The sequence below is a fragment of the Carassius carassius genome, chromosome 2 (assembly GCF_963082965.1).
Source record: "Carassius carassius chromosome 2, fCarCar2.1, whole genome shotgun sequence".
NCBI lineage: Eukaryota > Metazoa > Chordata > Actinopteri > Cypriniformes > Cyprinidae > Carassius > Carassius carassius.
This window is the reverse complement of record NC_081756.1, coordinates 44,595,126-44,609,439: the sequence shown is the minus strand read 5'-3', so window position 1 is coordinate 44,609,439 and position 14,314 is coordinate 44,595,126. Positions and strand designations below refer to the sequence as shown.

At 35.6% G+C, this 14,314-nt stretch overlaps 1 protein-coding gene across 1 annotated transcript; it reads left to right on the top strand.

Annotated features, from left to right (window-relative positions):
• Positions 1-3,945: 3,945 nt before the first annotated feature.
• LOC132098312 (zinc finger protein 143-like) lies at positions 3,946-13,209 on the top strand. The gene is made up of 16 exons (XM_059504456.1): positions 3,946-3,953; positions 4,048-4,150; positions 4,649-4,735; positions 5,672-5,755; positions 5,885-6,013; positions 6,125-6,318; positions 6,402-6,473; positions 6,559-6,672; positions 6,783-6,858; positions 7,269-7,394; positions 7,625-7,804; positions 7,983-8,210; positions 8,300-8,409; positions 11,226-11,357; positions 11,779-11,889; positions 12,937-13,209. Exons 2-16 carry the CDS (start codon positions 4,054-4,056, stop codon positions 13,018-13,020), a joined length of 1,824 nt encoding a protein of 607 aa, XP_059360439.1. The 5' UTR covers positions 3,946-3,953; positions 4,048-4,053; the 3' UTR covers positions 13,021-13,209.
• The last annotated feature ends 1,105 nt before the right edge of the window (positions 13,210-14,314 follow it).

Sequence of the window (14,314 nt, the reverse complement as noted above, 5' to 3'; positions counted from 1 at the left end):
AGAGTGATGCTAAAGAAACATAATTTTGTAACGTTAATTCAATGTAATTGGCGTTGACGCATCAACACTGACTCAACATTGTTTCAGTGTGACCATGCTATCTGGGACGACTTCTCCTTCTTCTTGAAATTTTATTGTTTGTTGTTATTTTATAGTTTTGGTTTTTGTTGTTTGTTTTTTATCTGTGAGTGTTGTGACGATGCTAATGTTAGAACATTCATAGGAAAACATAACCAAGTGAAAGTTAATAGGTGTAAATGGTGAGTGAAATTCACATATTCACTAAGAGGCTGTAATAATTTACAAATTTAACCTTTTGTGAGGACCCACAGCTTTAAAAAAAAATATTAATAACAATTTAGTGACATAATGATAATGCCAATATATAATGTCATATTTTTGAGCTAGAGGATTTCTTGTAATATGTGGTGATTATTCAACTCCTATTCAACATTGCTGTTTTAGTTCACTTATTTGTATGGTAGTTATGTTAAAACATAACAAAGCCTTTAGAAAATTTATAACAAAACCTGAGCTGTTACAGATATTTATCCCATATGTTTGGTAAAGTTGAATATGACCTTATCAGAAACAAATATGGCCAAGTCCAGAGCTCTTTCAAAAGCTAAAAGGAGATATTTTATTATTTTCAAAGACACTTAAAGTCATGAGATAAAGTTGGAAGCTTTATTCATTACTGTATGTTTAAAGGGGTTATATGATGTGATTTTTAAATTTTTCATTTTTCTTTGGAGTGTTACAAGCTCTTGGTGCATAAAGAAAAGCTTTAAAGTTGCAAAGACTAAAGTCTCCAATCCTCTCCAATCACTCTAGGCCACGGCTCACTCAAGGCCGCGGTGTGTGATGCTGTTTCGTTGAGAAAGCGAAACTACTCTGTTTGGCCTTTCAAAAGAGGACACGACTAGAATTCATGTATAGATCACGTTTATAATGGGATTTAATGTTTATGTCTTGTCGCTCCGGCTGGACAGGGGCGTAACATTTCCGTCACATGCTTGAGGTATTCAGTCAATCAAAAACACATTGGATAGCTGGCCAATCACAGCACACCTCGCTTTTCAGACCGATGAGCCTTGTAAAAATAGACGCATTTCAGAAGGTTGGGAGAAAAAATAATGTACAGTATGTGGAAAATAATGTGTTTTTTTTTTTTTTTTTACCTTAAACCACATAAACACATTTCATTACACCAAATACACAAAATAATGTTCTTATTGGCAGCATCATATGTCCCCTTCAAAATGGGTTTTAATAGAAAACCATTGAGGGTATTAAAAATAAAGCACAACGTCATCAAGGGGAATAAATCTTTGCTCAGAGCAATGGAGAAAAATCCTCAATTCACTGGCAAAGACTTGCAAAATGATCTAATGAAAGGAGAAAAAAAACATTTCAAATGCAGACTGTAAGAAGAACAATAGAAAAGAATAGCCTTCATGTTGGTGCATCTTGCCGAATCTTGACAAAGAAGAACGTCAAAGGCTGATTTAAACATGCTAATATTTATTTGGATAAACTTGTGGAGTTCTGGAAGAATATTTTATGGAGCTTGTTTTATTGAATGTTTTATGGACCCACAGATCAGCAGTATGTCTGGTCCAAAAATGCAAGGCTAATGACCAGAAGAGCACCACGGTCAAGCATGGAGGTGTACCTGTCTTGTTATGGGGGTGTTTTCTGATGCAGGAAGTGGAAATCTTGACTATATGAAGACATCATGAATTCTTTGAATTAGGCTGCAGGTTATTTTGGCAAAGACTGTGATGCCTTGAGAAATTAAACTTGATGATCAGTGGACAATCATCTCAAAGCGATTGGCCTGTGTTCAATCTCACTGAAAATATTAGGTGGGATTTGAAGAAAGCAGTGGCTACATGAAAATCAAATATTATCAGTGATCTGGAAGCTTCTGCACAAGATTAGAGAAGTTTCAGAAGCGTGTATGTACTTAGATGCAACGTTTCATTGGAGTATAAAAGATTCTCTACAAAATGTTATTAATTTTGTACATGAATGTTTTGAGCTAATTTGATAGATTTTTTTTAATTAGTACACTGGTACATATATGTATACATTGCTATGTTGTTAAAAAGAGATGCTTTATGATACAAATGAAATATAGTCAATAAACACAGTATTTACAAAGTAAAATGTTTACCATTAAAAATGAAAATGGAAAATTATAAAAAAATGTATTTATAAAATGAATAAGAACACAAGAAGTTGCCCAATACCTTCCTTCAGGTTTGCAGATAAGAAATCATAAATAATAGATGGTCAGCAAAAGGCTTTCATTTGATTTATTTTTTATTTATAAATAACTGTTTGACTGGTAGCATTGGGCCACCGCCTGTGTTTTTATTAATTTATAAATCATGTTTTATATGTTGAATTTTAATTTTAATGGGCTAACATTAAAAAAAAAAATTGTTGGAAAAAAGTTTTGCGACAGGATTCAGTGTAAGACATTCTGCATTTCTTTTTTTGCGTTTATTACTCCTGAACAGCAGGGGGAAGAATAGACCTCTTCATAGGAAATCTAACATTAAAACCAGAGAAGAAAGATACCGATTCAAAACACACCACTGGTTTATTTGGCGATGTTAGGGACCTTCATATAGCCTGCGGAAATATTATAGATGTCATTTGATCCGTTGCACTGTTTCTGGTAGTTTCTGGCTCTTCAGAGAGGTGAGTGTTTGAAATATTTAACAAATCTCCAATAACTGTGATAGATCAGGCTGTTTTCACTACATGGACTGTAGAAACTAAAACTCTGTTTGAATTTGATGGACAAAAGCTTTCTTGAGATTAGGAAGTAAAACTTCACGTCTGATTAAGTGTATTTTGTGATCCTTGTAACGATCATCTGAATCCTTATAAAGCCTATAACAGCCTTGATTCTGTGGACCATGACATTTTAAATAGGCTTAAATGGGTAGCACTATCAGAGAATGCTATTTTATGGTTCATTGCTTATGTAGAGATGGAAGGTGTTCAGTTAGATCCATTGGAGGTTGTTAAGGGAGTTCCACAAGGATCTGTGTTGGGGTCGTTATTATTCATTTATTGCCCATCCCCCTTTAAGCAACAAGCATATGTGGCTTCTTTACAGTCTGCTTTAGATACTAGATATATCTTTGCTTTGAAGCTGGTTTTAATTGTAAAATAAAAAGTAACAAAATTATATTTTCAAATTCTAAAACTTCTTCGGACTTCTCAGGGGAGCCAAATTGCTACAATGTCATAGTACAAATACCTGGGTATTATTATTATTAGCATGCTACATTTTGGTTCACATATGAAGTATTTAAGAAAAAAGTAAAGACAAAGTTAGGGGTTTTTACTTTAGAAATAGGCTAAGTTGTGTTTTTTATTCAATGTGAGAAAGAAATGAGTGTCCGCTACTTTTCTGCTGGTTCTCGATTATATGGATGTAGTTTATCAGCATGCCCCCTCTTACCTTCTTGCCTCCTTGGCTTGGATGCTTTGTACCATGGTACTCTGAGATTTGTGAACTATACAGAAGAGTTGCATGGCCACCTTTGAGTATTCGGAGAAAAGTGCATTGGTATCTGTTAATAAATAAAGCCATACTTAGTAATTTGCCATTTTATCTTTGTTTTATTCAAACTTCGTCTGACAATTACTCATTATGTTCTCAATCAAATTATAATCTTTGTGTGCTCCTTGTCAGAACTCAGCTTGCTAAAAGCTCTTTTAAATATCCTGCCACTTCAGATTGGAATCTATTTAAAGCTTTTACTGCATCATCTAGAGAGCGAGTTAATGGTGTATACTTGTTTTTAATTGGTTATATGTTGGGTTTTGCATTGTATGTTTATTTGTATGATGTTGTTTATTTGTATATGCAGTCTTGGCTGCCTGTCTTGATCAGGACACTCACTCCTGTAAAAGACATTTCAATCACAGTGAGTCTTTCTTTCCTGATTCAGGCCCACAGTTCCATCATTTTTATTGCATCATGGAGTTATGTTGTGTTCCTAAGACTTTGATTTCTCCTAGGTTATAATGCTGCTGGCTCAGATAAATCAGTCAGCAGATTTCCAGCACGAGGGAGATGCTCAGGAAGTCACTCTCTGTTTAAGCGAGATCGTGGGGATTGCAGGTCAGAGCTGCACACTTTCCAAACAGTTTCTTTTCAAAGTTGCCATTTTATCAAAGGGATACTTTTATTCAGAAAGGATGCATTAAATTGCATTAAAAATATATATATGTGTGTGTATGTGTATATATATATATATATATATATATATATATATATATAATGCTGTATATAATCCTGGGAAAACCATATCAGTTTAAACAATAACATTATATTTTTTAAATTAATAATAAATTCTTTTTGAACACCAAATAAGAATATTAGAATGATTTCTGAACGACCATGTGACAGTGAAGACTGTAGTAATGATGCTGACAATTCAGCTTTGCATCATAGGAGGAAGTTACATTATAACATATATTAAAATAGAAAAGAGATATTTGGAACTATAATAATTTTGGGGTATTATTACTGTATTTTTCTCAAGTAAATACAGCCTTGGTGAGCAGAAGAGATATTTGAATGGTAGTGTATGCTGATCTATGGCTCTCTCTGATTCAGATGGCGATCAGAGCATGGACACCGTCAGTCTGCAGGCTGTGACTTTAGCAGATGGCTCCACTGCATATATACCTCACAACACCCAAGGTGTGTCTGTTACTACAGTTTGAACAGAAACATGCTCAGCTGAGACACTTTTGAGACTCAGCATCACCTACTAAAGGAAATAAATAAACATTGAATAGCAAATTTGTTGGTTATCTTATTCGTATTCATATTTGAGCACATTCTTTCTGGAATTTCCGTCAAACATTTTCATTGACAATAACAGTGATGTGTTCTCTGGGATTCAGACCCATGACAGTGTCAACTAGTTTAGGTACAGGATCTCTGAATTTATTGTTTGAAAGTTACATTTTTGTATTTATTAATTTAATATATTTAACGAAGCCTGGTTCCGCCATGTAATAATAATTAAAATAAAAAAGGTAAATGCGACTTTTTATCTCTCAGTTCAGATTTCCTTCAGATTTGTGAGTTAGAAACTTGCAATCCTGAGAAGAAAAGTCAGAACTGTGAGATATAAACTTGCAATTGTATGAAAAGCATCAGAATTGTGAAAAAAGGTATCCTTTTATGCTGGAAACAAAAAAAAAATTGTTAGACGTAAACTCAGAAAATGTCTTTTTTTTTATATCATTCAGTTGTTTATTTATTTTTTTACATTGCAAGAAACTAATTGAACTATGAACCCAGAATTGTGGGATTCTGGGTAAAAAAATTTAAATAAATGTTTATATATATATTTATTTAATTCTATTAATGGGCTTTCATATCTATTGGCCAAACATAACAAGACAGCTTAGATACTTAGAACATTTATTGAAAATGATAATAAAGCATCTACAATCTTTAACTCCTGTTATTCTTTATTGATTAAAAAAAAAAAAGAATCAGATCAAAGTTGCAGGTGTTTTTGTTTTTCCAAAAAATAATACAATGGAATTTTTTTTTTCTTTCTTGAACACAGTTGATATGGTATTATGAATGAGGGATTGACTGAGAGCTGGTTGTTTTCTCCAGACAGCAATATAGTTGAAGGACAGGTGATCCAGTTAGAAGATGGGTCTTCAGCTTATGTGCAACACATTGCTGTTCCAAAAGCAGGTATTTTTACACTTTATGTTGCAAATCTTCATGTTTGATTCACCAGACGTGCGTGATCTACTTTTTTTGATTTTTAATTATGAACAGGCTTATGATGTTGATTTTTTAATTGTTTTGTATTCACACTAGATGAGTCTAATAACTGGGCTGGCTCATCCGTGTGTGATGTTGTTGGTAATGAGAGCTTAAGACTGGAGGATACTCAGACGGTGCAGTTAGAGGATGGATCTACTGCTTACATCCACCACACTGAGAAAGGTTTTTCATTTCTTCTGTTTTCAGTATGCAGCATGATATTACATGGGATTGGGACGAACATGTTTTTTAATTGGTTTATGGCCTTTCTTTATATCAATACTGTATTGGCAGATACATATGAACCCAGTACCCTGCAGGCGGTGCAGTTAGAGGACGGCTCCACCGCTTACATTCATCACGCTGTTCAGGTGTCACAACCAAACACCATTCTGGCCATCCAGACGAATGGCACGGTAGCAGATTTGCAGACAGAAGGAGCCATTGACCAAGAAACAATCAATGCTTTGGAGCAGTACACAACCAAGGTACAGCCAACATGACTAGGCCTAGTGCAAAGATATTCACAATATATATATAAAGTGTAGTTATAGTTATTAATTTCCCCCAGATTGAAGAAATCGACTCTTACGCAGACTCTGAGCTAATCACCAGTGATCCTCACGGTGTTGTGGAGATGCAGGTGAGAATATCAATCCCATGCAGCATATAAATGTCATTAGCCAAACTCGGAGTTACTCAAAATGGTTTATCCTCCCTCTCTCTAGATTGTTCTTCAGGGTCAAGGAATTCGCAGTAATGCGCAGCTGCCGGGAGAGAAATGTTTTCGGTGTAATTATGATGGATGTGGAAAGCTTTACACCACTGCAAATCATCTTAAGGTTATTTTGGATTGTAAATTTGTGCTTGTAAATAAAAGCATGATGGCATTACAAATGCAATGCGTTATGTTTACTGTGAGATGTTCACGTTTTTCTTTTTTTTTCTTCAGGTACATGAAAGAGCACATACTGGTGACAAGCCATACTGTTGTGACTTACCCGGCTGTGGCAAAAAGTTTGCAACGGGTAACAAAAACACTTGCATTACATTGATTAAAAGTGACAGTACAGACTTTTCTAATGTTACAAAAGATTTTTACTTCAAGGACATGCTGTTCTTTTAAAATTTCCTGGAGATTCCTGGAAAGAATTGTATCACAGTTTCCACAAAAATATAAACTGTTTTCAACATTAATAATAATAAATGTTTCTTGAGCAGCAAATCGGCATTAGACGGATTTTTTAAGAATCGTGTGACACTGAAGACTGCTGAAGCTTCAGCTTTGCCATCACAGAAATAAATTACATTTTGAAATGTATTACAATAGAAACCAGTTGTAATCATTTATTTAATGTACTGTATTTGTGATCAAATAAATGCATTAAATTTCGAATGGTAGTATGTTTCTGATATATCTGCTTTCATTTTCTTTTAGGTTACGGTTTGAAAAGTCACATCAGGACGCACACTGGAGAAAAGCCTTACCGCTGTCAGGAGATGGACTGTAAGAAATCTTTCAAGACCTCAGGGGACCTTCAAAAGCACACTAGAATTCACACGGGTACATTTCTTCAAATTTCTTGAAATCCTCCATCTATTTCTTGAACTATCAATCAAATATGAATCACACAGGACTGTGTTAAACTATCATGGTATTGACGAGTAAACAAAAGGCTGCATGCATAAGAATCTGAAAAGCTTTTCATTTGAAAGCTTTGTCATATGAATTACCAATATACTGTACGTCAGTGGATTGCTACCACTGCTATATTGGTCCTCTGTTCTTTTAAGGAGAGAAACCATTTCTATGTCCATTCCCGGGCTGTGGACGATCCTTCACTACCTCAAACATCTGTAAGGTGCACGTTCGCACGCACACGGGAGAGAAACCGTATCACTGTGCAGAGCCAGGGTGCAATCGGGCATTTGCCAGCGCGACCAATTACAAGAACCACATACGGATCCATACAGGTGTGCTGCTCTTTAGCCTTAAAGGGATAGTTCACCCAGAAATTACCGTCGTTTACAATTAAACTCCTATGGATTTTAAAAAGACATGCGGGGAAGTCAATAATGACTGAATTTCTATTTTTTATAATGTGCAACCCTGAATGTGAAATATCTAAACTAGCGTCTTTATTGCATGCAGGAGAGAGGCCGTATGTTTGCACAGTTCCCGGTTGTGACAAGCGATTCACGGAGTACTCCAGTCTATACAAACATAATGTAGTGCACACTCCCTGCAAACCCTACAAGTGCAACCACTGTGGAAAGACTTACAAGCAGATTTCCACACTAGTCATTCACAAACGTACTGCACACAATGACTCGGAGCCTATAGAGGAGGAGTCAGAGGGCTATTTTGAACCCCCTTCAGGTTGGTTTTGAAAAATATATACATCATAGATACAAGATTAGGTTTTGATAATAATTTATGAGTGAAACTGGGCTGTGTTTTGTATTCAGAGGTTATAGATGACCCCTCCCTGACTGTAAGCCCTGTGAAATGTGAAGACATCTCTGATGTCACGGAACAACAGCATGTTACGCTCATCACGCAAGATGACGCATCACAGGTTTGCATCAGCGTTATTATACACTGAAAGAAATCAAATAAAATACAAATCTGAAATTTCAAGTAAATTTCACAATTACTAAGAAATAAGATTGCGAAGTAACACATTGAATTAAACAAGGAATTTTGAAGTAGAAAGACTAAAATAGAATTTTCCAATAATCCTTGTTTTATTTTTATTTTATTTATTTATTTACAATGTAGTATTTTCTTGTAAAACATGTTCCAGTTGTCTTTGTTTTATTTAAAACTTTGATAATTATTATTTTTTTACAGTGTAGTATTTAAAACTGAAAGCATAAAAAAACATTAAAATAAATGTTAACTGAAATGGAATAAAATAAGTGACCCTGGAGCACAAAGTCACTGGGGTATCGATTATTATTATTAAATTAATTATTATTTAAATTATCGATTTTTCTTTTATGCCAAAAATCATTAGGATATTAAGTAAAGATCATGTTCCGTGAAGATATTTTATACATTTCCTACCATAAATATATCAAAACTTATTTTTTGAGTAGTAATATGCATTGCTAAGAATTCATTTGGACAACTTTAAAAGCAATTTTCTCCGTATTTTAAGTTTTTTTGCACCCTCAGATTTTCAAATTGTTTTGTCTTGGCCAAATATTGTCAGATCCTAATAAACCATACATCAACAGAAAGCTTATTTATTCAGCTTTCAGATGATGTATAAATCTCAATTTCGAGATTTTTGTGGTCCAGGGTCACATATATTTTTACCCCCAGCTATTTGCCAAGGAATCATTTAAAAAAAAAAAAAAAAAAAAAACAAATATATATATATATATATATATATATATATATATATATACAACCCGAATTCCGGATAAGTTGGGACGTTTTTTAAATTTTAATAAAATGAAAACTAAAAGACTTTCAAATCACATGAGCCAATATTTTATTCACAATAGAACATAGATAACGTGGCAAATGTTTAAACTGAGAAAGTTTACAATTTTATGCACAAAATGAGCTCATTTCAATTTTGATTTCTGCTACAGGTCTCAAAATAGTTGGGACGGGCATGTTTACCATGGTGTAGCATCTCCTTTTCTTTTCAAAACAGTTTGAAGACGTCTGGGCATTGAGGCTATGAGTTGCTGGAGTTTTGCTGTTGGAATTTGGTCCCATTCTTGCCTTATATAGATTTCCAGCTGCTGAAGAGTTCGTGGTCGTCTTTGACGTATTTTTCGTTTAATGATGCGCCAAATGTTCTCTATAGGTGAAAGATCTGGACTGCAGGCAGGCCAGGTTAGCACCCGGACTCTTCTACGACGAAGCCATGCTGTTGTTATAGCTGCAGTATGTGGTTTTGCATTGTCCTGCTGAAATAAACAAGGCCCTTCCCTGAAATAGACGTTGTTTGGAGGGAAGCATATGTTGCTCTAAAACCTTTATATACCTTTCAGCATTCACAGAGCCTTCCAAAACATGCAAGCTGCCCATACCGTACGCACTTATGCACCCCCATACCATCAGAGATGCTGGCTTTTGAACTGAACGCTGATAACATGCTGGAAGGTCTCCCTCCTCTTTAGCCCGGAGGACACGGCGTCCGTGATTTCCAACAAGAATGTCAAATTTGGACTCGCCTGACCATAAAACACTATTCCACTTTGAAATAGTCCATTTTAAATGAGCCTTGGCCCACAGGACACGACGGCGCTTCTGGACCATGTTCACATATGGCTTCCTTTTTGCATGATAGAGCTTTAGTTGGCATCTGCTGATGGCACGGCGGATTGTGTTTACCGACAGTGGTTTCTGAAAGTATTCCTGGGCCCATTTAGTAATGTCATTGACACAATCATGCCGATGAGTGATGCAGTGTCGTCTGAGAGCCCGAAGACCACAGGCATCCAATAAAGGTCTCCGGCCTTGTCCCTTACGCACAGAGATTTCTCCAGTTTCTCTGAATCTTTTGATGATGATATGCACTGTAGATGATGAGATTTGCAAAGCCTTTGCAATTTGACGTTGAGGAACATTGTTTTTAAAGTTTTCCACAATTTTTTTACGCAGTCTTTCACAGATTGGAGAGCCTCTGCCCATCTTTACTTCTGAGAGACTCTGCTTCTCTAAGACAAAGCTTTTATAGCTAATCATGTTACAGACCTGATATCAATTAACTTAATTAATCACTAGATGTTCTCCCAGCTGAATCTTTTCAAAACTGCTTGCTTTTTTAGCCATTTGTTGCCCCCGTGCCAACTTTTTTGAGACCTGTAGCAGGCATTAAATTTTAAATGAGCTAATTAAGTGGATAAAAGTGTAAAATTTCTCAGTTTAAACATTTGCTACGTTATCTATGTTCTATTGTGAATAAAATATTGGCTCATGTGATTTGAAATTCCTTTAGTTTTCATTTTATTAAAATTTAAAAAACGTCCCAACTTTTCCGGAATTCGGGTTGTATATATATATATATATATAATTCTAAACTATTTAGACATGAAAAATGTTTAAAGTTTAAAAAAATGTAATGAAAATTTAAGTGAGAGCAGAATATATAAAATAAAACCTAATTCAAAATTTGAACAAAAGCATTGTTAATATATAGATGTGAATTTACAATTTGTGAGAGGACTGCATGTGCATTTATTAAAAGGTTTTTTTAATTATGCTTCAAGGGTTTGACAGACTCCAGTTGATTCTTCAAACCAAGCTCAAAATTTCATGACGTTGCACAGTGCTTTAAGTTTATATATGTGCTGCCATAGACTTCTACAGCAAATCTGGAAGCTTATCATAATAGTCGTGCTGAATGGGAAATTCTGTGATTTCTGACAGGCTATTGGAAATTTAATCACAATGTTAGCACAAGATGGCAGTGTGATCACCATCCCACCCGCCGAGTCTCTGCTGTCGTCCACGGGGGCTCATTCAGTGACCGTGGTCTCAGAGGACGGGACTGAACGACAGGTGTGTAGGCTTTTGGCTATTGTGAATTTGAGAGGCAGACAAGTGTGTATTTATGTTTGTGTTTGACTGTAGTGTCACCGTCACTGATTTTCTGACAACTCTTTCAGCCATTATTTAAAAAACATTTTCTCTCAACCTCTGTCGGACGACTTCTGTTGCCTTATTAAGCCATTCGTAAGCAACTGCCTTTTTCAAGTCAAGTAAAAGCTTAGAAGAATAAAAGGGTGTAACCTTATTTCAGGCATTTAACCACAAACATTCAAAAAAATCCATTGACGTCAGGATGATGGAAGTGGAAGTTGTAAAATGCTAGCTAGCACTTTTCTGGGTTTTGGCCTACTAAAAAAAATAACATAAATCATACAGCAGTCTATAAACTGGTTATGAACTGTATTTGTTTTTTTTCTTCTGTTTTCTCCAGATGACTGCTATGATGCCAGAATTTTCATCTTCCAGGAACACACAGGATGAGTTATCGGCGCATCGGATTACACTTCTGGCTACTTCTAATGGCACACAGATTGCTTTTCAGGTATTGTTCACTTCACACCGAATGCGTTTTTTAGGTCTGAAAATGCGAGGCGCACCGCACTGCTATTTTTATTTTATTTTTTTTGTGACTTTAAGGTCTGGAATTCATGGCAGCTTTCATTAGCCATAACCGACATGTTAAACAACCAATCACAGTTCATTTTGTTCATCGTGCCGTTTCAGGGAGTGGAAATGTCACAGATTGGGTTGTAAAACTCTATGCTGCAAACTTTAAAATTTCACATACTTTTTTTGAAATCCAGGGTTTAGTTGATCCTGATAAGCGCTTGTCGTCACAGTTGTAAACAATACGGTATTCTTCTTTCGTGAAGGGTTTTTAGCATCACAGCATCTTTGTTTCCAGGCGTAATGTTAAAGAACGCGACAAACACCTGAAGTCTTCCGGAAATCCTGTTGAATTCAACCAATCCGACGATGACTTCGAAACTCCTGAAGTGTTTCCACTTTTGTGTGCTGTATGCATCAGACATTTAACCTGTGGGCGTGACGTCAGAGGCTGAGACTACCAAAGGTTTCTCCTCCATCATTGCAGTTTCCGGCCTTTCTAAGCAACGGTTACTTTCATCACCAAAATGGAAGGCCCGCCTCTCCATTCATTCGATTGGACAATGAAAAAAAAAAACTTTTGCACTCATAGTTGCTTTTTTTGAGTCAAAGATTGTTGCTGAAATTTGGAGCCGATCTGCAGATTTTGGGCAGTTGGTTTGTTTGTAAATTAGTGTTGTAGTAATTAAACATTTGCTTAGTTCTCACCAAAGCTCTCTCTATGTTGTTGTAGATCGTTAGACCTTTATACTGTCTTAAAATCGTTTTCAGGAGGTACCTTTTGTGTGCAAAGTCATTGTCTGATGGGACAGCCAACAACTGATGGGATACACTCAACAACTTTTAAAATCAGAAAATATTTTTTCAATATCTGAGCAAATGTTATGCAGTTTATTCCAGCCTTTAGTCACTCATTGACCTTTACCTGTTCAGCTGGGTATATGTGTATAGTATTGAACAGGTGTTGTGTTTTCTCTTGCAGCTCAATGAACAGACTTCACTGGAGGAGGCTCTGAGAATAGCTTCATCATTACAGGGAAGTGAAACAACACAAATGAGCAATTAACTTCCTTCGCCGTAACATGGGACTCAGTTTGCAGTGTGACTAGTGACTACTGTACATGAACAAATGATGAACTTTTACCCTTTCGCCACAGTTGTGCAGAAATCAAGCTGTGCACTATGATAGCATTTCTAACGGATTTTGTCAGATATCTGTTTGCATTTTTTTTTTAATAAAAAGAGATGAGAGGGATGTTAAGTGTGTTGTGATGCTTTCCCAGTGTTCTTGCTTGCCTTGAAGCACAAGAAGCTCAGGTGAAGGACTGATCAAGCAACATACAAAATACAAAAAATATTTTCTTTAGTTCAATTCTAAGATTCTTGGATATGTATAGGCCACATAAAGATAAATATGTATAAATAATACAATAAAAAGCCTTCAAGAAATATTCATATAGCTTTATTTCTTATACTATTTACTTTATGCAGGTAAATGGTCTGCATGGTTGAAATGATATTAGTCAGTACTGCAATACTCAAGAATGTGAATAGGAAATCACTGGAATGCCATCTCTGGAACTTGTTTGTAAGATGATTTAAGGCCAAACGACTGGCAAAAGATTCTTAGTACTTGATATCATTTATTTTTTTTACGTTTGAACTTCCTTCTTGTAATCCTATGACTTCATACCAGTGGTGGGGCATTTACCAGACCTGTTTTTCAGGACTAGGGGAATATACCAAAGTAGAAGTAGTGTTTCCCCAACACGCACTGTAGTCGGTGTGCTGTTTTCTTTGAATGCAGTGCAGAAAATACGGGAAATCTTTCAAAAAAATGTTTTCAATGTATGCTACATTTACACATGGCTTGATAGATGCCGCCTGACCTACTTCTACATTCATTTCTATTTATAGATTAAGCCTATTCATGTTTTAACAAAGACTTGGATTTATGATGTTTGCTGCATGTAGCCCAAGATTTATGTTGTACTAGTGAAAGAAAAATAGTGGAAAACTGTCAAATAGTCTATATTTTAATCTTTTTGTCTTGTATGTAAAAGGACATGTAGGTCACTAAAGACTACAGCATTTAGGCCCTCAGCATGCACTTATTTGTTTGTTATAAAATGCTAATCTAGTGTTTTTTTGTTGTTGTTGTGAGATTATCCAGTGCTCCACTGCTTGAAATACGTGATGAAAAGCAAACTACTGAAAAGTTTTTTTTTTTTTTTTTTTTTTTAACAGTAGGTGCAAAACAATCAGTAGTGAACACAAAATTTAGGAAAAGGGAAAGGTGTGCAGAGGAGCGCGTACCGTGCAACGACTGTGCAATGCAATGACTGTAATCATTTATTGTG